Genomic DNA, 23,211 nt, shown 5'->3' on the forward strand with positions numbered 1-23,211 from the left:
TTTTATCAGAATCACCTGCTGATAGCTGGTTGAAGATCTCTTCCTCTTTGAAGATTTGACTATGTATGCTTCCTAGAACAGGTTCATAGAACAGGCTTCAGCCGGACTTACCACTAGAAGCTTTTTTTTTTTTTTTTGGTTCTTTTTTTTCGGAGCTGGGGACCAAACCCAGGGCCTTGCGCTTCCTAGGCAAGCGCTCTACCACTGAGCTAAATCCCCAACCCCCACTAGAAGCTTTTTATGGCCACTGCTAACCTCCTGTGGGCATTTGTAAGCAAGGGTCCTAAGTTTCCCATTGCCACAGACAGCCCTAGCAGTAAATCCCTGCAGACAGCCTGAAGCCCCTACCTGGAAAATTTCTTCAGTATCAGAAGGGGTTCAAGGAGATGCTGAGGCCACTGTTTATTTGGACATGAGCAGAAGTTCTTCAGAGTATCCCAGGTCCAGTACGCCTGCCCATCTCCCTAGGATTCAGAGCCCCTTATGGATCAGAGCATTTGTCCTTGTCCTGATCACCCGCCTTACTGCCCCATCCCTTGGCTTATTTCAGCACCACGCCGCGGACAGCTCCCGGGCGCTAGCCTCTTGGAGGAGGAGCGTTGAGCTGTGGGAGAGGGAGGACTAGAGAGGGAGGGGAGGGCAGACACTGGAGGACGGGCGGGGCCCCGACAGCCCTCCCCGGGGGCGGCGCCCACCCTAGCCCGACGCTGTTGAGCCCCAGAACTGCCGGAGACGCCAGGAGCCAGGGCGCGAGTAACTCCCAGCAAGTGCTGTTACGGAAAGATGCCAGTCCGCAGGGGCCACGTTGCTCCCCAAAACACTTACTTGGACACCATCATCCGCAAGTTTGAAGGCCAGAGTAAGTGTGAGGTTTTGGGGTGTGGAGGAGACGCTGCAGTGTGGGTTGGATGGCAGGAGGGGCCAAACTCTTCACTAACTTCTGATGGGGTAAAAGGAAAGGGCAGGGCTGTGGGGCTGAGAAGGGGGTATTTCTGAATACAAAATCTTTCGTTTTGATGTCCCCAACACCTCCTCCATATGTTCTGTGTCTAGGCAGAATGCAGCTCTTCTTCTACCTCCCTATAGCAGTTTTCTTGGTGTCCCAAACCCTGGCCTCCCCTCTCAGTCACTCTCCACTTACTCCTCCAGACCATTCATGCCTCTCCTAGAGGTTTGCTTGACTTCTTGCTTTTCACCCAAAGAGCAGGTCTGACTTCCTGGTCACAGTCCTGCTTTCTGGTCTGGACTCCCTCTACTGTTCCAAGAGTCCTGGGGTCTTCTCCCCACTCTACTGACCCTAGTCGTCCTGGTCTCCCCACAGCCCCCAAGCCTAGCCCCCACACCCTTACTTTTCTGCTCCCCCACACTCCTACTTTTCTATTCTCCACCTCCTTCCCGCCCCTCTGTGCTCCCAGAAGGAATGACCTTCCCCCAGGACTCTTGGTCCTCCCACCCTCCCTATCCCTGACCTCCACCTCCCTCATTCTGGTCTCTGCCTGCTCCTGCATATAAACCCTCTCCTGAGCTACTGTCAGTCCCTATAATCTTCCTCTCCTGGCTACCCACTTCTGGCTGCCACAGTTTTGCTAACCTCTTACCTTCCACTCCAGGTCGGAAGTTCCTGATTGCCAATGCGCAGATGGAGAACTGTGCCATCATTTACTGCAACGATGGCTTCTGCGAACTCTTTGGCTACTCCCGTGTGGAGGTGATGCAGCGGCCCTGTACTTGTGATTTCCTCACGGGCCCGAACACTCCAAGCAGTGCTGTGTCCCGCTTGGCTCAGGCCCTGCTCGGGGCTGAAGAGTGCAAGGTGGACATCCTCTACTATCGCAAGGACGGTGAGACACAGTTGGGCCAAGGGTTCTACAGGCTATCTTTCTCATCTATTATGGGGTGTCCCGGGAGAAGGGTCTGACCTAGGAGCCAAAGAGCCTGGACAAATTCTATCCCTACTCTGGGCCTTAGCTTCCTTGTTATTAGAGCGAGGCAATGAAAATTGCATGCTATGTCTTCTAAGGGTCTTGAGACTGGGCTGAGACAACTATTGGTACTGGTCTAGAACAGAGCCTCTTGCTCCACTTTCCCTCCCCCAGCTCCCAGCTACCTACTCTGTCACTGCCAGCCCCAGCTGTCAAGCAGCTAGGATGGAAATTAACCTTCCCTTATCTGCTCTGGGGATTAAGGGAGGAGTCAGTCCCCCAAGGTCTCTATGGCTAACTAGTGGGTAGGGGCTGAATCTGGAAAAGAAGACTGAGTCTGGTGGTTTGGGAAGATAGTCGGGTTCGCTGTAACCTAGATGCTTTCCAGGCCTCCTAGGCTTGCCTAGACGGACTTTGTGTTTAAGTGTTGCCCAAGCCCTTGGAAAGTACAACAGAAACATAAGCTAAGGGATGGGGGCCAAAAGCTCAGCAGCCTTCGCATCTCCCTCAGTGGATGAGGGTATGGGACTACAACCAGGAACTGAGTCTCTTGGAAATCACCAGTGTCTCCCCCCAAACTGGTCCTGCACCAGAATTACCTGGGGCATGTTTTGCAAAACATACCTTCCCTAGAGAGAGGCTGACTCAGAAGGTGCAAGGTAAAGCCAGGCAGGTGTATCTGGAAAAAAAAAAAAACCAAACAAATCTCCCCAGTGGTTCTGATTTGCTGCCAATTTTAAGAACCATTGGCTTAAATAACTCCCTTTATTTCCCGGGTGTGGAGGGCTCTTTCCAAAGATCCCATTATGAGGGGGCAACTGGAATCCCAAGTCTCTTGAACCCTCCACCAGAGATGTTGATTCGGAGTAATCCTAAGAAGAAAAGGACTTCAACTCTCTCCATGCTTGGGAGCAGAAATTTGGAGGAAAGAAACACCCAGAAGAGAGATGTTGCCCCTTGGGAAAAAGCATGAGTACAAACAGGGCAGGCACCTCTAGATTGGAACTAAAGGATGCTAAGAGCCTAACTTCCAGAGCTTTGGTGTGTGCATGGAACATGACTATATGTGCCTGTTTGTGTGTGTGTGTGTGTGTGTGTGTGTGTGTGTGTGTGTGTGTATGTGTGTGTGTGTGCATGCCTGTGTGCATGGGTAGGTGTGTATGCATGCATGAATGCATGGATATGTGTATGCATGTGTGAACGTGTGTATGTGCATATACGTGTGCATGTGTGTATGCATGCATGCGTGTATATATGTGTGTGCATGTGTGTGACTATGTACATATGCATGCATGTAGGCATGCATGTAGGCATGTGCATATGCATGTGTGTATGTGTGTGTGTGTGCATGCATGTGTGTATACGTGTGTGTGTGTGTGTGTGTGTGTGTGTGTGTGTGTGTGTGTTTACAGGATTCTGAGGGCTTCTCAACCTGGATCTTGGCCACACCCCTGGCTGTTCCTTTCTGCTGCTAGCCAAGTGAGTTGCAGATGGGAAGTGCTGGGATAGAGGCAAAGAACGGGAGGCCTGGAAAGCATCTGGCTTAGGTTGGCTGTACTCACAGGGTTAATGGAGTCAGAATATTTTTAAAAGCTGTGACTTCACCTCTTCACATCATTGCAAGGAAAAGGTGACAGTCAGGGGAGTGAGAAGGGTCCCAGAGGAACAAGACGGGACAGCAGGAAGTGGAGGTGCCAAGATAGTACGTCCGTTCTGTTTCTTTCCTTGACCCTAGAGCTCTACGTGCACGCCAGAGGGTGAGGAACAGTCATGGACTCCTGGGCTTCCAGGCCTCGTAGGTATCTGGACAAAGGACAGAGTTTGAGACCAAATCTTGGCCCCTCAGATCAAGATTCGGGTTTTCAGAAGTCTGTCCAGGTTCGTTAGCTAACAGAAAGGATCCTGGGAACCTAGTCTTGGAGACTGACTCTGGGTCAAAGGAGAAAATTTCCCACATATCTGATGCACCACAGTTCCAGCCTGCATCCTTCTGCCTTCAGGCCTTCCTGGTCCTGTTGTTATCTAAGCCTCTGACCACCTGGACCATCCTGAATTGGCCTGAAACCAAGAAGAGAGCCCACATTGCCCTGTGGTGCTCAGATAATTTATGTCCACATTAACAGCCCACTCTGACCATGTGATTTTTAAATATGATTTAAAAATCATATTCCTGTGCATTGCACAGTTCTGCTGAAAGGCATCCTAACAGCCTTTCTTCCTCTCTGCCTCAACTCCGACATCAGGGCTGAGGGAAGGGGTCCTGAACACATCTCCAACTGGTTTATTTATAATCTCCCCTTATTTTTGTTTTTGTTTTTGTTTTGTTGTTTTGTTTTGTTTGTTTTGTTTTGTTTTGTTTTTTGAGACAGGGTTTCACTGTCAGCTGAGGGAGGGAGGCCGTGGCGAGGCCAGAACCAATAACTGTACTCAGTTCCCTCACCGTTACCCTAACAGACACGGGTCAAAGGGTCTAGTCTGCCTACCTTCACCACATCCTACGCTCTGATGAGCCCAAACGAGAAGGACAGGGCTGTCCCCATTCTCCCTCCTGTGCTTTCCACACACTAACCTACAAATGTTGGGATGGCAACACAGAGAGCAGCAGGATGCAGCTGCGTCCCGGTAGCAGCATCATTCTCCTAAGGTCTCTCAGCCCAGCGCTAAGCGAGGTGCACATAAAGAGATAGGGACAGGGCAAGGGGTGCAGCATGGTGGTAAAGCATTTGTCTTGCATGCATGATATCCTGGGTTTCAACCTCAGACTCCCAAAAGGTAAAATTATGGGGGAGGGACATGAATTGAGAGAAACAAGATGAACATAGCCAAAGAGTGGATGAATAGAAAGAAGTGGGGTGATCTAGGGGCCAGACAACTCCTCTGGATCAGAGGAGTATGTGCTGAGAGGAACTTCTCGGAGGAAGAATCAGGCAGAGGCTGGCTCCTCCTCCAGGGACAGATGCTGGAATGCTGCCACTCCTCAGTACAGTCAAGGACAATTCCCTCTTCCACTCAGCCAGTTGCTTGTGGGCTCTGAGTCACAGGTAAGGTGTAGAGAGAGAAAGCACTCCGGCTTTTTTCAAATCCTCTCATCTGCTGCTGCCGGCATGGTGGGTGGGACGCGGGAAGCCACATGAGAACCCTACCAACTCCCCAGTTCTTACTGATACAAGGGTCCATCCCAGGACTGCATCAGTGGGGTGCAACCGGTTGAAGATGGCCCTGGGAACCCCTAGAGGCACAGGAAGTCCAGAGCACCTGCACTTCTGCCCAGCTCTACTCCTCACATGGTATTAGGTTAATTTCCCCAGGGCCAGAGAGACTGAGAGCATAGTGTGGTCTTAGGGACTGGAACATCACTGGGCCCCAAGCTGGCCAGAGTCGTTGTCACTCTATGAGCCCAGGAGTGGCTCAACAGGCAGGCAGTGTCTCTGGTGTGGATGTCTCCCCTGGGCCCAGGCAGCAGCTGGCAGATGGCTTCCTGGTGCCTGGGAGTCCAGGAATCTGATCCTGATCTAGGAGATTCCTGCTCCCAGGAGGAAAGTGGGAAGGAAGATGGGGGAGGAGAGGGGGAGAGAGAGGGGAGGGGGAAGGGGAAACAGCTGCACCCTAGCTTGGGAAGTTGAGTGCTAAGTATGGATTCTGGTGAAAAGAAGTCCCAGTGGTCCCTACAGTGACAGTGTTCCTACCCCCACGGCTTGGATCCATTGTCCTTTCAGTCACTGGCTCAGTCATCAATCCCAGGGACAGGTGACACAGACCTAAACCTGCCCTCTGGAAAAGCAGCTTGGCTTTCCAATCTGCATGGTCACCTGAGCCTGCTGTCCCTGGGGATCTTGCCTTTCGGAACTGACACGTAACAATAGTTAGAGTGAATAGATACAGTACACCTAAGGGGTGCCTGCTCCCAGGCTGGACTCTGAGATAGGCAGCATTGCGACTCAACATGACTCACCTGCCAGCGGTGAGACCCTAGAGCAAAAGCAAGTAGTGTGGCCGGAGACATAAGGTGCCAACAGTTGGACCTAGGATGCTAAGAGCTTTATTCCATGGCCTTCTCCCTCTCTCTTTAGCCCCACCCCCTGCCCTCTGTCTACTCATTGGCCGCAGCCTCTGCCTGGACTTGCTATTCCAGCTCTATTTTCAAAAGTGAGACCTTTCCTTCCCCTCCCCGCCCCCGACCTCTTATCTGCAGAGAAACCAGGGGTCCTCACCCCAAGTCCCCTGCCAGCTCCAGCAAATCAGTTTCTCAGAACCCTCATTTTGCCTGCTCCCAGAGCCTCCTCAGGCCTAATGTGCCAATTGGCTCCATGCCCAGCACTTGATGTGTTCCTAGCAAGTTCCTTCCAACGGCAGGGGAAGCAGGCATCTTTTGTGGGATGGCTATATGGGAGCTGAGCCTAGGGCCAGCCAGAGCTACAGGAGGATGGCATGCCCTCCCTTACCTCCCCACTTAATCCATCCCCCATCTGCTAAGCCTTAATTACCACAGAAGCAAACCTCAGAGCTAAGCCCTGAACTGAGGCCTGAGCACGGGCTTGGATCTGATGTTACACTATCTCCTAATGAGCTGCTCTGCCCTGTGGAGGTGGGGGGTGGGGTGGGGAACCTGCTGGACAGCTTCACCTACCCTCTGCCAAATAACTCTGGTCACTGTCCAGTGGATGCCCTTCACTTGACCTTCACCAGGCCCTTCCTTAGCCACTGCAGGAAAGGGATTCCTCAGTGACGGGCCCTATCCCTGCCAATGGGGTTTGCAGCCTCCAGCTTCCGCTGCCTGGTGGATGTGGTCCCCGTGAAGAATGAGGACGGGGCAGTCATCATGTTTATCCTCAATTTCGAGGACCTGGCCCAGCTTCTGGCCAAGAGCAGCAGCCGCAGCCTGACCCAACGGTTGTTGTCACACAGCTTCCTGGGTTCTGGTGAGTGCCGTCAGTGGGTAACAGCAGTGGGGAGGGGGTAAGGGAGATTCAAGGCCACCCTCCCACCCCACCCTGCCCCCAAAGCCTTGGCTGCTCTGGCTCTAATCTTGACCCTGGTTTCAGAGGGCTCTCACAGCAGGCCGAGTGGACAGGGGCCTGGCCCAGGCAGGGGCAAATACAGAACCGTCAGCCAGATTCCGCAGTTCACACTCAACTTCGTGGAGTTCAACCTGGAGAAGCACCGCTCAGGCTCCACCACGGAGATTGAGATCATCGCTCCGCACAAGGTGGTGGAGCGGACACAGAATGTCACTGAAAAAGTCACCCAGGTCTGGGTCTGTGGGACGGGGTGGTGGTGGGTTGTGTCAGACTCCCTGGGTCCCTTGGACCTCAGCTCTTCTGAGGTCGTGACTAAGTAGGGAGATAGGACTTGTCCAACCCGCCCCGCCCCCATACCCTCCACCCCCACACATCTTGGTCTGAGTCCTCAGCCTCCTCTTGTACAGCTTGAGTCTGACTCTTGAGACGTGAAGGCCTGCCCTAAAGCCACATCCCTGAGGCCTGAAATAAGCAGAGGCTGAGGTGAGCAAGGCCTGCGAGTGCCTTCTAGGCCTGGAGATGCCGGGAAGAGAAAGCACACAGGTTACCTCGGGGCCTGCCTGTGGCTCTGCAATCACAAGGCAAGGGTGGCACAGAGGGTCAAGCCCGTGCAAAGACAAGGAGAGGCAGGAGGGATGGGATGAGCCTTGCCCGGGTCCCACTCCTTCCCTTTGCTTTTGGGATGATGACCACACCTCACCTCAGGATGCAAATAGAAAGCCTGGCAGAAGTGGGATAGGGCTGGAACCTCTAATTCTAAATGCCCCTCCTGTGCATCTTCTATTTGGCAAATGTCCCCTACTGGATCCTCTGCTGCAGGCGACCACACAGTTCCTTCTAAGGGGCCTTATTCTTCCAGGGGGAATTGAATAGAGCCCTGCTTGAGACTTGAGTCACCAAGATCCTTGGCCGAAGGACATCCCTACCTTTGGGCCTCAGAGCTATCATATACAGGAAAGAGTTAGATTGAATAGTCTCTGAGGACCCACTGACGTTAAGTAGTGCCAGCCCAGGAGACAGAAGGGGCTCTGTGAAGCCGTAGAGAAGAGCCTAGGGCACGCAAGGGACTGCAGAGGGGATGAGATGATCTTTTTTTCTGCCCCTTCTCATCTGAAGCATAGCCTGTGTCGGCACCAGCCACGGAGGAGATCATTTAGCCTCACAGACAGGATTAAGAAAAGGCCTGGCAGTGAGGAGAGCTCTGGTATCCTGGGGTGCGGCAACAGGACCTGCTTTGCAGCCTTTGCAGGGTTACTTTGGTGGGTCCTGACCAAAAGTGCACATGGACCCAGGGCTGACTGCGGAGTCAGGGCTGCATAGAAGGGTAGAGGAAAAAAATGAAAAAAAAAGAGGGTCCAAGTCTGTGTGAGATCCCAAGTGGATCCCTAAGGAAGTAAATGATGAACAAGGGCTGAGCCCAGCAGAACACTGCAGCTCCCACTGAGGGGTCAGGCTGCCAGTTTGGTACCATTTTAGCGGAAATCAGTTCCTAGATGGATTTCCTTGGTCCTGTGATCCCATTCTCCTGATGATCTTGTCTGCAAGATCAGAGCCCAGCCCAACTGCTTTCCTTATAACAGCACTGAGGGTGGAGGAGTGCGCGGAGACGTTCAATTCCCTCTCGATCCATCCTTATCCGAACAGTGTCAAAGTCGGACAGTGGAATCGGGAAAAATCAGGAACAGTGGTTCTCAACCTGTGGGTCGCGACCCCTTTGGGGGGAAATCACAAATCAGACATCCTAAGTATCAAATATGTACCTTAGGATTTCTAACCGTCACAAAATTACAGTTAGGGAGTAGTGATGAAAGAATGTTATGGTTGAGGAGGGAGGCTCACTACAACATGAGGAGCCTTATTAAAGAGTTGTGGCATTAGGAAGGTTGAGGACCAAATAAATAAATAAATAAATAAATAAATAAATAAATAAATTTTTAAAAAGGAAGGACCAACCACTGTCCTAGAAGCAGACAGATACATCCTGCTTAACCACATTCCTATGCTGTTTGTTGTCCATCCTACCCATGAGGGATCAGGGGCTCACAGGTCACTAGGCTTGCCTCGAGGCACAGAAGAAACAAATAGAAACCCTGGAGTTTAGCTCTGGTGTCTGGCTTCAAAACCACATCCCCTTCCTGATAGCTTTGCTTCGTGTTAGGCAGCTGGGATTTTCCGTCTGTCTTAGCAACCGCCCATTGCTACAGTCTCGGAGGCACCAGGACGAACGGACGGAGGTGACTCATCAGTGGTGTAGATGGAGCTCCGGGGAGCCTGGGGCGTGTTGAGTTTCCAGACTGAGGACTGAGCCAGGGAGGACCCTCATGGGCCCTCAGGAAGAAAGACTGTACTGGAAGTGACTTGTTCCCATTGAGATTCCCAAACTTGGGCTGGGGAGCTAGCTCAGTGGTAGAGCACTTGTTCGCCATGTGTCATAAGGCCCTAGTTTTAACCCTTAGCACTAAGACAGACAAGCAAGCAAGCACCAGTGGCCACTCAAAGCCTATCGAAGACAACCAGCCCAGCAAACTATCTCAGCCCAGGCTCTTCCTTATATTTTTGATTGTGAGCCTAGCCTTTAACAGCTGAGCCATCTGTCCAGCCCCAGACTCTTTCTTAAAACATAGGCCTGGTCCTACTCACCCCAAGAAGAGCTGTTTCTGAAAAAGCTTGTGTGCTTCCAGGGATCAAGCATGTGGCAGAGCCCTGCTCTCTCTCTCTCTCTCTCTCTCTCTCTCTCTCTCCCTCTCTCTCCCTCTCTCTCCCTCTCTCCCTCTCTCTCCCTCTCCTCCCTCTCTTTCCCTCTCTCTCCCTCTCTCTCCCTCTCTCCCTCTCTCCCTCTCCTCTCTCTCTCTCTCTCTCTCCCCCTCTCTCCCTCTCTCCCTCTCTCCTCCTCTCTCCCTCTCTTTCCCTCTCTCTCCCTCTCCTCCCTCTCTCTCTCTCTCTCCCCCTCTCTCCCTCTCTCTCCCTCTCTCTCTTCCTCTCTCTCCCTCTCTCTCCCCCTCTCTCCCCCTCTTTCCCTCTCTCTCCCTCTCTCTCTTCCTCTCTCTCCCTCTCTCTCCCCCTCTCTCCCCCTCTTTCCCTCTCTCTCCCTCTCCTCTCTCTCTCTCTCTCTCTCTCTCTCTCTGTCCTACCTCCTCCTGACATACCTGTCCCTTATGTACCCTTCCTTTGTCCCTCTACCTTTCATGACTTTGTGACAGCTCTCCTTCTCAATTCTCCCCATAGACCTGTCTTACTAGCCCTGGTCATCCCCACTGACCGCCCATGGCTTCCACCCCAGGTCCTGTCCCTAGGTGCAGATGTGCTGCCAGAGTACAAGCTACAAGCACCGCGTATCCACCGAGGCACCATTCTGCACTACAGCCCCTTCAAGGCCGTGTGGGACTGGCTCATCTTGCTCTTAGTCATCTATACAGCGGTCTTCACGCCCTACTCTGCCGCCTTTCTACTCAGCGACCAGGACGAATCACAGCGCGGTACCTGTGGCTATACCTGCAGCCCGCTCACCGTGGTGGACCTCATCGTGGATATCATGTTTGTCGTGGACATCGTCATCAACTTCCGAACCACCTACGTCAACACTAATGATGAGGTGGTCAGCCACCCACGACGCATCGCTGTCCACTATTTCAAGGGCTGGTTCCTCATTGACATGGTGGCTGCCATCCCCTTTGACCTGCTTATCTTCCGCACTGGCTCAGATGAGGTGAGCATATGTGACCCATGCCTGCAGCCATGCTGGACCCTCCCTGCCTCATAGCTGTGGTGCACATCACTGACACAGACAGCCAATGGAAGCAGAGGGGGCTCAGACATCTGCCAAACAGGGAAAAACTATATGCCTCTAGATCTGGGGACCATCCCTCCACCCATCTCTCTAAGTAAGTCCAATTAGAGGATTAGGCTGCCAGTTGGTCTAGAATTCTGCCCTCTGTGGCACGCACGTAGTATAATCCCAACTCCTTATGTTACCTTTTGTGCCATTGTCACCGAGGAGTTAGAAAGGGGACACACAGGCTGCATGTGCATACATCTGTGGATCCTCACGTCTCTTCTTGCCTCGACCCTTCTCTACCCCCACTCTGCTTCCTGTGGGTAATGTGAGAACGTTTTCATGCTATTCGCTCTTCGGTGTTCCCAACCACTGTCACCCTGCCTGTCCGACATACTACTCCTACATACAACTCTGGACCATTTTCAAGTCTGCTCCTTTCCCCTCTGCTCCCACTGCCTACACTGAGATCTTCCATTTTGCCTTCATAACTTCCCATAGCCCTTGGAGTTAAAACCAAGATCTTCACGGGTCTTCACGCCCACTAGAGCTGCCATACACACCTCCCCAGACTCCTTTCTCATTGTCTGTCACCTCCTACTCTTCAGGTGCAAGGGTCCCAGTTGATTTCCCATATAGGCCATACCACTTCATGCCTCCATGTTTCTGTGGTCCTGTACCAAGAGCACCCCTTCCTCCTTCCTCCTGCTTGCCTGGAGAACTAGCTTAATTCTTCCTTTAATCTTTAAGATTTATTTATTTTATATATGTGAGTATATTTGTCGCTACCTTCTGACACACCAGAAGAAGATATCAGAACCCATTACAGATGGTTGTGAGCCACCATGTGGTTGCTGGGATTTGAACTCAGGACCTCTGGAAGAGCAGTCAGTGCTCTTAACCGCTGAGCCACCTCTCCAGACCCCCTAGCTTCATTCTCAATGACGTACTCTATGTCATCTCTATGAAGCCTTCCCTGACCTACATTTGCAGAGTTGACCTCTCCTTCCTTCTTGCTCCCATGTGATTTCTCTCCTAGCAGCCAGAATGCTGCTACACTTTGCCTGAGAAGTCCTTGAGCCTCTTACATCCCATGGCCAAGTGCCTGCTATTTCCTGAGTGTTTGTGGAATGACTGTGTGGTAACAAATACAAAAGAACAGACATAAGCCTGAATATACCCTCTCGAGAGCTGACTTTCTCCACCTTTCTCTGCCCCTAGACCACCACCTTGATTGGGTTACTGAAGACGGCGCGCCTCCTGCGGCTGGTGCGCGTGGCCCGGAAGCTGGACCGCTATTCTGAATACGGGGCCGCGGTACTCTTCCTGCTCATGTGTACTTTCGCGCTCATTGCGCACTGGCTGGCCTGTATCTGGTACGCCATCGGCAACGTGGAGCGACCCTACTTGGAGCCCAAGATCGGCTGGCTGGACAGCCTGGGTGCACAGCTTGGCAAGCAGTATAATGGCAGCGACCCAGCCTCAGGACCCTCTGTCCAGGACAAGTATGTCACCGCCCTCTACTTCACCTTCAGCAGCCTTACCAGTGTGGGCTTTGGCAACGTGTCACCCAACACCAACTCTGAGAAGGTCTTCTCTATCTGCGTCATGCTCATTGGCTGTGAGTGGGACCTTGGGCTGTACAGGGTACTTCATGTGTAAGGCATGCAGACTTGTGTATAGGTGCGTACCACTCATATACAGATTTTAGCAACTGTTTAGACATTGCTTTAGGCCGAGCCATTTGCAGGACACAAAAAGGCCTTTGTTTAAAAATTATTTTTAAAATTTAGATGGTGACCAGGCAGTAGTGGCACACGCCTTTAGTCCCAACACTTGGGAGACAGAAGCATGCAGATCTCCGAGTTTGAGGCCAGCCTGGTCTACAGAGCTAGTTCCGGGAGAGTCAGGGCTACAAAGAGGCCTTGTCTCAAGAACAACAAACAAAAATATTTAGATGACAACAGTTAAGAAATAACCTGGGTTCTTAGCACAGACCCCGTGCCATGAGGCCGGCTGGCTCTGCCAGCCACTCCTTGGAACAAGGCACAGAAGTCCAAGTCAAATTCTCTATGGAGCCCAGTTTCCAGAGGAGAAGCCAAAGGTCTTAACCTGCGAGAGACCCACAGCTAGGAGGTCTCCAGCCCCAAGGCCAGCCCAAGGGTCAGCTAGAAGACTGGGAGCTCACTGTCTCTGCACAGAACTTCCTGCCTCCTGAAACACCTGGTTTAAGAACTCTAGGGGTGGTGGGGAAATTGACACATTAGGTTGTCATGTTCAGAGTATTTAGAAAAACAAAACCAAGAAAAGGGAAGAGGGAGGCGTGAAAAAGGAGAGACAGAGAGTTTTCCTTGTATTATATTTTTGCTACTTGAAGGCAAAAACAAACCTGAATCTCAAAACAAAACACCATTGCCCTAGTTCTTTCCTCAAAGAAGTCTAGCCTGTGAGCTGGAAAGAAGCCTAGGGGCACAAGCAGGACGAGAAGGGCAGGGGAGCCCAGGGGCTTTTGTCCCTTGTGTATGCTAGTGCTGTCTTTGGCGTTTCTGCTATCACCGTGTAGAGAGAGGGGTCCCTCCCTGGGGTCCTGCCTAGGCTGTGAGGCTGGGAGTCACCCGAGAACTCCTCATTCCCATCTCGCTCCGCCCCCAGCCCTTATGTACGCCAGCATCTTTGGCAACGTGTCGGCCATCATCCAACGCCTGTACTCGGGCACTGCCCGCTACCACACGCAGATGCTGCGTGTCAAGGAGTTCATCCGCTTCCACCAGATCCCCAACCCACTGCGGCAGCGCCTGGAAGAGTATTTCCAGCACGCCTGGTCCTACACCAACGGCATTGACATGAACGCGGTGAGCCCTGCGGCCCTGATGGGGAGTGGGTGAGCTGCCCGACTCATGACCTGGGGGAGATCCAGGGCCCGGTGCAGTCTGCCCCTGCCCCCCAACCCCTCTACCCTTACACAATGCCCACGGCCCCAGCTGTGCCCGGAGGGACTCGCCATACCCCCCTCCCGCAGGTGCTGAAGGGCTTCCCTGAGTGCCTGCAGGCGGACATCTGCCTGCACCTGCACCGCGCTCTGCTGCAGCACTGCCCCGCCTTCCGGGGCGCCAGCAAGGGGTGCCTGCGCGCGCTCGCGGTCAAGTTCAAGACCACGCACGCGCCGCCTGGGGACACGCTGGTGCACCTGGGCGACGTGCTCTCCACGCTCTACTTCATCTCCCGCGGCTCCATCGAGATCCTGCGCGATGATGTGGTCGTGGCCATTCTAGGTGGGTCAGGTAGGGTTGACCAAGGGGCTTGAGGCTGGAGAGGCCCTACCGGGTCGCCTTCTACCTAATGAGTATCCTTAACGGCACTGTTGCTCAGATTTCTGGACATTTCCAGGTAGTAGTGACTCATGTCTTCAGTCCCAGCATTCAGCAGGCAGATCTCTTAGTTCAAGGCCAGCCTGGTCTACAGAGCGAGTTCCAGGACAGCCAGAGCTACACGGAGAAACCAAACGAAAACAAAAAAATCATTTATTTATTCATTGGGCAGGGCCACCTCAGGATGATCACAGAACAACTTGGCTGTCCCTTCTACCATATCGGTTCTGACAATCACACTAGGTTGTCAGGGTCACAAGCCCTTCAATTTCCTAAGTCTTGCTAGCCCCAGAGTTTTAAATCTAGCTCAAATAATTCTTAATCCAGTTCTCTGCCTGTCATGTAACTTTCAACAAGTCATTTGACTTCAAGTACCTCAGGGTCCTCTCTTCTATTTGCATCTTCCTTGTCCTTGACTTCAGACATGTTGGATCCTGGTCTCCATGACCTGGTTCCCAGCCGGCTCTGCCCACTTTTCTCCATCGTCCTGTCCTTGATGGCTGGTCACCTGACGCTGGCATTCTGCTTTCTTCTCACTTCACAGCCTCACCTGGGCCAGCCCCTCGCTCCCACAACCTGAGCCACAAGGACCCTCAGAGCTGTGCTCTGGCCCCAGTATCTCCTTAGATTAAAACAGGCATAGTGCTGGGAATGTGACTCAGTACAGTGCTTGCCTAGAATGCTGGAAGGCCTGGACGCAATCTCCAGAACTATGTTAATCAGGCATGGTGATATACACTCAAAGCCAACCTGGGCTCTAAGAGAGCCTGTCAAGATAGATAGATAGATGGATGGATAGATAGATAGATAGATAGATAGATAGATAGATAGATAGATAGATAGATACATACATACATACATACATACATAGATACATAGATAGGTACATAGATACATAGATACATAGATAGATACATAGATGCATAGATACATAGACAGATGCATAGTTAGGTGCATAGATAGATAGTTGAATAGATTGACTGACTCACTGACTGACTGATTGATTTTAAAAAGTCAAACCAAGTGCAATAGATTCCAACTTGACACCATTACTTTCCCTCAAAGGCAGCCTTGTCCCCTGCCCTTCCACTGTCTGGGCTGAAGCCAACTGCAAGAACATTCTGCCAGTTCCCTGTCCTCTGCTCCCATCCAGTCATGTGCAGAGCGCTATGCTTCCCTTACTGATAGATTTGCTTTCCGTGCCAGCCCTCGCTGGGTCTGGCCCTCCTAGGCAGGTGTCAGGAGCTCCCTTCCCGAGGGCTCACATTAGGCACATGCTTAGTGCTCCCGTCTCCCAACAGTCAACAGTTACACATCTGCACAGATTCCTCATCCACTCAGAACCCTTTGCTAGGTCCCTATGGCCTGTGGGACAAAGGTAAAGCCTTGGTTTCACCCATTCATGTGACTCTGTGAGTCCTGTCTCTCTCCTCTGGTACTCCGTGCTCCAGCAGACAGCTGTTTCTCATCAGCCTGTGACTCCCGCTCTTCTGTCACGCTGCCATTTTGTCTTCAGAGCTCACCCCGCAGCTGTCATGCAGACACAGTCATTCTCCAGTCTGGCCTGCAGCATGGACTCCTCTGTGAGTCCTTTCCTTTCACCTAAGCCACATAACAAATGCCACCCACAAGGGAGGATAATTAATATTAATAATTAAGAAGCTGGTCCAATTTAAGTTCCGGAGGGAGACAAGAAATCCTCTCATCTTGTCCTGAGTAGAAAGAGACATCAGATAATTTTTCAAGTGTTAAAAAAATGAAGGTCGATATTACATTACCTAGATATCAAGGCTCAGAATTTCATGTGTGACCCTGGCAGGTCTCTTCTTTCTCTGAGCCCCAGTCGTCTCTTGTACAGGGTTGATTTTTCGTCTTGTTCTCCTGGTGGCATATGCCTATTCCCCCATCTAACCCTCTCTGCTGAACTATTAGTGTCCCTTGAACAGTGTCACAAGCCTGAGAAGGCTGGGCTTTCCTGGGGGCAGTAGGAGTCAAAGAAGCCATGGTCTGTGGCACTCGTGACTCTGGCCTTTTTCTCCAGCCTCGACTATGCAGGAACAACCTCATGCCCAAATTCCCCTCCTCCTGGGGCCTGCTCCTTCTCCTGGAATTTTATTCTTTCTGTCTCTTGTCCTAACTGTGCTAGGCAGTGGGAGCCCCTCCCTCTTTCATGGCCCAGAGCTCTTGGTTGCATTTGCTTTCAAGATTCATTTACTCTGTAACCTTGACAACCTAATTTACCTGTCTATTAGGGACTTGAGGGACCCCTTGTGGGAGAGTCTCTCACTCATGTTTTTATCCTGTTGCCCGCATAGCTCCTGCCTCTGCAGGGACCTAATGCTTGCATCTGCTAACTTGGCTATCTACCCTGTGCCTACCCTGTGACCTCCATCTCCTCTTATGTCTTTCATCGATGCACTCTGGGGTCTCTGGCTTTGAGGGATACTTTTTCAAGCATGGCCACCTCTGCCCCTGCAAACAGTCCAGTGGAGTAGGTGACATTGTTATGCGCATTTGAGGGTCGAAGACATTCGAAGACAGGGGAGGTAGCTTCCCAGGGTTGCCCTGCCGGGGCAAACTGGTTCCATGTTTGTACAACAGAGATTAAGGAAACCAAGAAACAGAAGCTCCAGGTCCTATCCAGGGAAGCTGGAAGCTTTCATCCTTGGGTCCTCTGTCCCCTGCTTCATAGTGTCAGTGGGTCAAGGGGAACAGAAGGAAATTGAGTAAGGAACTTTTAGTGTTCCTGACTGCCTACTATCCCCTGGCCAGAGTGGGAACTATACTAAAGGACATAGGCCAACCAAAAGATATTCTGGTGGATGTGGTTCTGAGGGGCTAAGACAAAAAGAGAACCCATGTCCTCAGGACAGAAGCAGCTCTGAGGGAATGTTTTGTGGAACTAAAGACTGATGAAGGCCTCCCTCATCCTCCTATCCATGAAAGCCAGCACATGCAGCCCTGTCCTCAGAGGGACCCCCTCAGCACCAGGCCCCAGCTCTGTGGGATTTCCGAGGTAGGAGGTAGGAAGATCACAGTCAAGGGGTCCTGAGAAAAAGTCTTCATTAAGGGAGCCAGGCCCTGGAGGAACTGCCATCTCTCTGGTTGGCAGGGAAGAATGACATCTTTGGGGAGCCTGCCAGTCTTCATGCCAGGCCAGGCAAATCTAGCGCAGATGTGCGCGCCCTGACCTACTGCGACCTGCATAAGATCCATCGAGCAGACCTGCTGGAGGTGCTGGACATGTACCCTGCCTTTGCAGACACCTTCTGGAATAAGCTGGAGGTCACCTTCAACCTGCGGGACGTGAGTCTGGGCCTGTGGGCCAGGGTAGTGGTGGGTCACAGAGGGTTGGTTGTAGAGAGCACCCAGTCAGCCTGCTAAGGACTTGATCTGTCTGGCCTAAGGGGACTCGTTTGACTGCCGCCTCTTCCCTCCAACCCCTTGTGGGTTCTTTGCTGAGATGCTTCTGTACCGCTATGCATAAACATAGCAGTAACCACGGTGAGGGCTTCCATTTAATGAGCAGCTACTATGAGCTAAATCCTGGGCTTCTTTTATGTTGTTTTAGTCTTGTCCTTTGCACGTGATTCTCCTTATGGCCATTATCTTAATGAATAAACCGACCACCAGAGAGGGTAAGTTAATTGGCCGGAGCCATATGGTTAGTAAAAGCAGAGCCAAAATGTGGATTCAAGTGGTCTGGCTTTAAAATCCAGGCTTTTCCATCACATGTCACTAAGCTGAGAAGATGGGACCTGACACCAGAGGCCCCCTGATGCCAGGCATGGGGATATGGCTGTCCCTTAAGTTTATTACTCAGCCACCCAGGAGAAATAAAGGGCCATTCATTTAAAGAGGTAAAGAAGACACAAGGGCACATAAGCACCGGCCAATTTCTGGTGGACTGAGGGTTCCAGACCCAGTGCTCACCAAGAGGTACTTACTTACGGGCCCATGACGGGGTGTGGGCCACCAGGACACTGGAGAAAAGGCAGTGGGGGAGGAGTTCTTCTGCCATCTATCCTCAAGGCTTGCTGTTCATAAAATCATCTCCAAAGACTTTTCTGGGGGATTCTACTTGGTAACGTGGGTAAGTTCATCACCTCCAGGCCTGTTTACCTACCTGAGAGCCTCTTTGGGGAGAGCCTGCAGCAAGTTGCAGAGTTCCCCTGGGGTGTCTAGATGCCTGTTTCTACTTTTTCACCCAGTTGTTATAAGGGCCACAGAAGGGAACTTGGGGACAGGGAGGAACAAAGAAAGAGATCCTGTCCTAGCTTTGGTCCCTGTCACTTGTTGCTCTTGTTCCCTACAAGGCAGATGGGGGTCTCCAGTCAACACCCCGACAGGCCCCAGGCCACCAAGACCCCCAAGGCTTCTTCCTCAATGACAGTCAGTCAGGTGAGTCCAGCCAGCCCCTGCCCAGGGATCTTGCCTACCCTTTAACTCCTTCTAGTGTTCCCACTATTCTGTCTCAGCCACTCAGTGATAAGAAAAGATTCTTCCTTGGGCAAAGAGAGAGAAGCCTTTATCTTTGTCCCTAGTCCTGCTGGCCTGTGTCCAATGAGTCAGAGAGGGAGAGCTTACTGGTCGCTGGGTGCTTTTTTCGGGGGTGGGGACTAGCCGAGTGCCTGAGGTTCTATATCAAGGTAGCAGGATCAGCCTCAGAACTGGCTGGAGGCATGTTTAAAAAAAAAAAAGTAGCAGGAGATCCTTACCCCTGTCCAGGTCTCAGTTCTAGGAACAATGAGATCAGAACTAGACACCCCCACCCTGACCACTCCATAAGCGGAAGCTCCCAGCTCTTCTCCCACGGATAGCCCAGTTGGGTCCTGAAAGCCTGGTAAGAACAGGACCTTGTCCTCAGGGCACCAAGGCAAGGAGAACCACTCCTTATACCGAGTTCCTGAGGCAAGAAGGGGCAGGCCTGTGGAATCAGATGTAGCAAAGATTGTCCCCTTCTTTCCTGAAGGTGCCGCCCCTTCCTTGAGCATTTCAGACACATCTGCACTTTGGCCTGAATTGCTACAGCAAATGCCCCCAAGTCCCCCAAACCCACGACAGGACCTGGATTGCTGGCCTCGGGAGCTAGGCTTTAAGTTAGAACAGCTCCAAGCCCAGATGAACAGGTGAGGACCTCCCTGGCCAGGGTGGGCGGCTGCAAAGGAGTCAGCTGGGGGTAGGCGCCGCCTCCTGGTAGTTTAGGGGCATCGCTGGGTGCCTGGTTGGGTTTTAGAATGGCATCCGTTTAGGGTAGGTTTCTAATTCTATGTTGCTGAGAATAATACTTAGAGCATCATCCTCCAGCAAACCCTAGAATATACTAAGGAAGCTTCTTCGGGTGTGTGTGGCGGGGGGAGAAATACATCCATGTGCAGGAACAAATTCCAGAGGTTCTTGGGAAGGGGGATTGCCTGTGGAAGGCATAGGGAGGGCTTGAAGGCAAGGAGGGTTTCCAATCAGAGCTGTGTAACTCACAAGTTAGAGGGTGAGCAAGCTATGAGCCTAACAGTTTGGTGCCTCAGTTTCACCATACTATAAAATGGGTACAATTAGAAAATACCTCCATTAAAGCATCATTAAGACTGAATGTGGAATGCACCATGCCTAGTCCCTGGTGTCATGAAAGACGGTATGTGCTAAGGGAAATTTGGGCAAAGGCTGTGTGGATCCTAGTGGGAAAATATCGCTTCAGGTAGGCCCTGGGTTACAATTTCACTCAACAGGAAGAGGTCAGGTCACAAAAGTGAGAGGGATCTTTGACCTCTGAGCTGCTCTCAGAACCCCGACTTTGACCATGGTGCTTTGGCAGATTGGAGTCCCGTGTGTCATCAGACCTCAGCCGCATCCTACAGCTGCTTCAGCACCCGCAGGGTCGCCCCAGCTACATCTTGGGAGCCTCTGCCTCCAGTGACCTGGCCTCATTTCCTGAAACTTCAGTGACTCGGAGTTCAGAGTCTACACTTCTGGTGGGACATGTGCCCTCTGCTCAGGTGAGAGGTGACAGGATCCCCAGGGTTTCCCTAAAAGTAACTGTGTGATTCCCTGACCCTCAACTCAGCCTCAGTGTGTCTGTAGTAGGATGAGGAAAGTCTTCTGCTGCTAGTTTTATCATTTACATTGCCTGACGGGGCAGCCTAGACTACATCCCCTGACGGGGCAGCCTAGACCAGTGCTGGCAGAGCCCTCACAGTGATCACAGACTTCACAGCTCAGGGAGATTCGATAGGATCCTCAGGAGGAGTTCCCAGTTCCCTGAGGATAAGGAGCAGGCAGAGCTCTTTTCCGTTCCCATCCCAGAGGCTGAAGCAGATCCGTATCCAGCTTAGGGGCTGGGAGAGGTGGCTCGGTTGGGAGAGTGCTTTCCATGCAAGTGTGAGGACCCGAGTTCCCCCGCCACCCATGTTAAAACCTGGGCATGGTACTGTACACTTGTAATTTCAAGGCTGATCAGGTAAAGACAAGTGGTCAGCCAGTCTAGCCTAGTTGACAAGCCCTAGGTCCTTGTGAGAGACCCTGTCACAAAAGCAAGGCAGACATCTCCTGAGCAACATCTGAGACTGACCTCTGGCTTCTACATGTACATGTACTGGTGGACATGCGCACACATACAGACACACACACACACACACACACACACACACACACACACACACTCATGCACAAAATGAAAAAATATCCAGCCTGACTGGAAGTAGGGTAGGGCTCCGCACACAATATGCTCTCTTTACTTTTCTCTTTCTCCCAGACCCTAAGCTACGGTGACTTGGACGACCATATTCAGACACCCAGGAATTTCTCCCCCAGGACACCTCACGTGGCCATGGCAATGGACAAAACTCTGGTGCCATCCTCAGAACAAGAGCAACCTGGGGGTCTCCTGTCACCTCTAGCCTCACCTCTGCGTCCCCTGGAAGTACAGGGACTGGGTGGTTCCCGCGTCCCCTCCCTCCCTGAACACCTCAGCTCAGTTCCCAAGCAGCTAGAGTTCCAGAGACACGGTTCCGATCCTGGATTCACAAGGAGTTAGGGCCTTTAGACCCCAGGGTAAAAGCTACCATGAGGGAATTTAAGTACAGTGAGGTGAGAGTTAAGCCCCCTTCGGGGGAGGGCCAGGCAGCTCTCCCATAAAACTCTGAAAACCATTTCCTCAGAGAAACTGTAGACCGCTGAGCCAGTGACCAGGATGATCTGAGCAAAGAGGCTCAGGACTTGGCCCGGGCTCCTTGGGACCCCTGTAGTCAGCAAGCCAGGCAGAGGTTTGCTCAGAGGTAGCTTACAGGATGCCAGTGGAGAATACAGATGCTTCAGATCTCTGGGAGGGTCTTGCTTGGGGCCGCATGTGGTTGGCTCCCAGCTCAGAACCACCTTCTGCCTCAAAAGCCCAGACCCAAGGCCAGGTTTGACCAGACCTTTACCAAAAGCCTCTATCTAATATGGCTGGAATTAGAGGTGTCCTCTGTGGTGGACATAAAAGACAGGGAGCTGCAGCCCTCAGCCCCTCTTCCCCTGAGACTCTCATAACAGTATCTGGGACATGCAGACATAGCTAATAAAGTCTTGAACATTTCATGTTGGGTTAGATGTGTAATTTTCCTAGATATCCTCAGGTCTGTGCCTATGCTGAGGCCTTCTCCAAACCCTTCCCACATCCAGTCTGTTGGAGACGTGAGGGTTGTCTCAGCTGAGCTCAGGGTTTCCAAAGCCTGAAGGGAAACAGATTCAGCCTAAGTGTTCATAAAGAATCATGGCCACTTTCAGTGTTTGTTCAGCATTCCACCATTCTGTCCTGCACATAGCTGTTCTGTTAACCCTCGAAAGAGCCTTAGGAAATCATTTTTACTGTCCTCATGAGAGGTCTTGGGTTGGTAGCAGAGTCTGTGGCACTTAGCAGAGCATGAGCAAGCCTTCCGGGCATGTCAGTATTTGCTTTCTGGCGATATGTATATGAATGTGTGCTGGTTGGAAAAACATGCGCACCCCCATATGTAAATGATATTTCAATAAAAAGGTAAACTTAGCACACTAGAAAAGGGAGAACACAGTTTCAATCCATGCCACCTCGCTCGAGAAACCTGTTAAAGCGTCATTGCTTCTCAGAAAGTGCAAATCCATCCCCCGAGTCCATTTTTCCTTCCCTTTGCGATTTCTGTTTGGTGCCTCAGAGTCTGTCTGTGAATATACGAGCACACGTTTGCAAGTGTTTACACGAACTAAAACGTTCACTCTTTGTACCCTTAGTGAAACTTCAACGCTAATTCAAAGCAACATGTGGGGGCTAGCAGGATGGCTCAGTGGGTAAAATGCTTGAGGACCTGAACCCCCAAACCCTAATAAAAGTCCCTGCAGTGATGGTATGTACTTGCAATCCTAGCACTGGGGTGGGGGTGGGAGGCTAAGACAGCAGGATCCCTGAGATTCACTGGCCAGCCATTCTATCCTAATTATTGAACTCGAGGTCAAAGGGAGCCACTGTCTCAAAGGAGGTGGGTAGCATTCCTGAGAACAGCACCTAAGGTTACCTTCTGGCTTCAGCATGCACACACATATATGTACTCATAAACACATGTATGTGTACCTTCTCACCTTCATACCTGCACACAATTTTTTTTTGTTCTTTTTTTCGGAGCTGGGGACCGAACCCAGGGCCTTGCACTTCCTAGGCACAATTTTTTTTAAAAGTAGCTCATGCCTGTAAATGCAGCACTGCAGAATCTGAGAGAGAACAGGCATGGGTAGCAGCCCAGGAACCAGAACAACATACTAAGATAATCCAACCCACACAACTGCAGACATTAGCAAGGATCTGTCAATAATAATCTTAACTGGAAATACCCTGAACTCACCAACGAACATTTAAAAACCAAGAGCGGACTGCCTGTTGCCTCAAAACAAAACAAAGCAACCCAAAACCACTTCAATGGCAAAGACACCTACAGACTGGTAATCACAGGATAAAAGTCAGTCTGTCAACCAAATGGTCACATTGTGTCTACAGCCAGAAAGCAGAGAGGGATGGGTGCCCACACTCAGGGCACCCCAGACCATGGGATGGAATCGCCCACAGTTAAGGTGAGCCTCCAACAAACCCAATCTGAATAATCCCTTCCACGCATTCTCCAAAGCTTGTT

General features: G+C 51.6%; 1 protein-coding gene across 4 annotated transcripts; it reads left to right on the plus strand.

The window, feature by feature from the left end:
* The first annotated feature begins 125 nt into the window (after window positions 1-125).
* Kcnh6 (potassium voltage-gated channel subfamily H member 6) lies at window positions 126-22,113 on the plus strand. Of its 4 annotated transcripts, XM_006247555.5 has the most exons (14): window positions 126-859; window positions 1,611-1,841; window positions 6,680-6,841; window positions 6,965-7,170; window positions 10,221-10,646; window positions 11,934-12,333; window positions 13,365-13,564; window positions 13,732-13,984; window positions 17,193-17,386; window positions 17,652-17,718; window positions 18,401-18,481; window positions 19,053-19,209; window positions 19,893-20,073; window positions 20,829-22,113. In XM_006247555.5, the coding sequence occupies exons 1-14, from the start codon at window positions 784-786 to the stop codon at window positions 21,108-21,110; spliced, it is 2,916 nt and encodes a 971-aa protein (XP_006247617.1). In that variant the 5' UTR covers window positions 126-783; the 3' UTR covers window positions 21,111-22,113.
* Window positions 22,114-23,211: the final 1,098 nt, after the last annotated feature.

This window comes from Rattus norvegicus, chromosome 10 (genome assembly GCF_036323735.1).
Source record: "Rattus norvegicus strain BN/NHsdMcwi chromosome 10, GRCr8, whole genome shotgun sequence".
Classification (NCBI taxonomy): Eukaryota; Metazoa; Chordata; class Mammalia; order Rodentia; family Muridae; genus Rattus; species Rattus norvegicus.

Bases quoted from the DNA above. Each gene is read 5' to 3' on its own strand.
- Kcnh6 (XM_006247555.5), top strand. From the start codon at position 784: ATGCCAGTCCGCAGGGGCCACGTTGCTCCCCAAAACACTTACTTGGAC. The intron at 6,842-6,964 runs GTGAGTGCCGTC...CCCTGGTTTCAG, and splicing joins ACACAGCTTCCTGGGTTCTG to AGGGCTCTCACAGCAGGCCG. The intron at 20,074-20,828 runs GTGAGAGGTGAC...TCTTTCTCCCAG, and splicing joins GACATGTGCCCTCTGCTCAG to ACCCTAAGCTACGGTGACTT.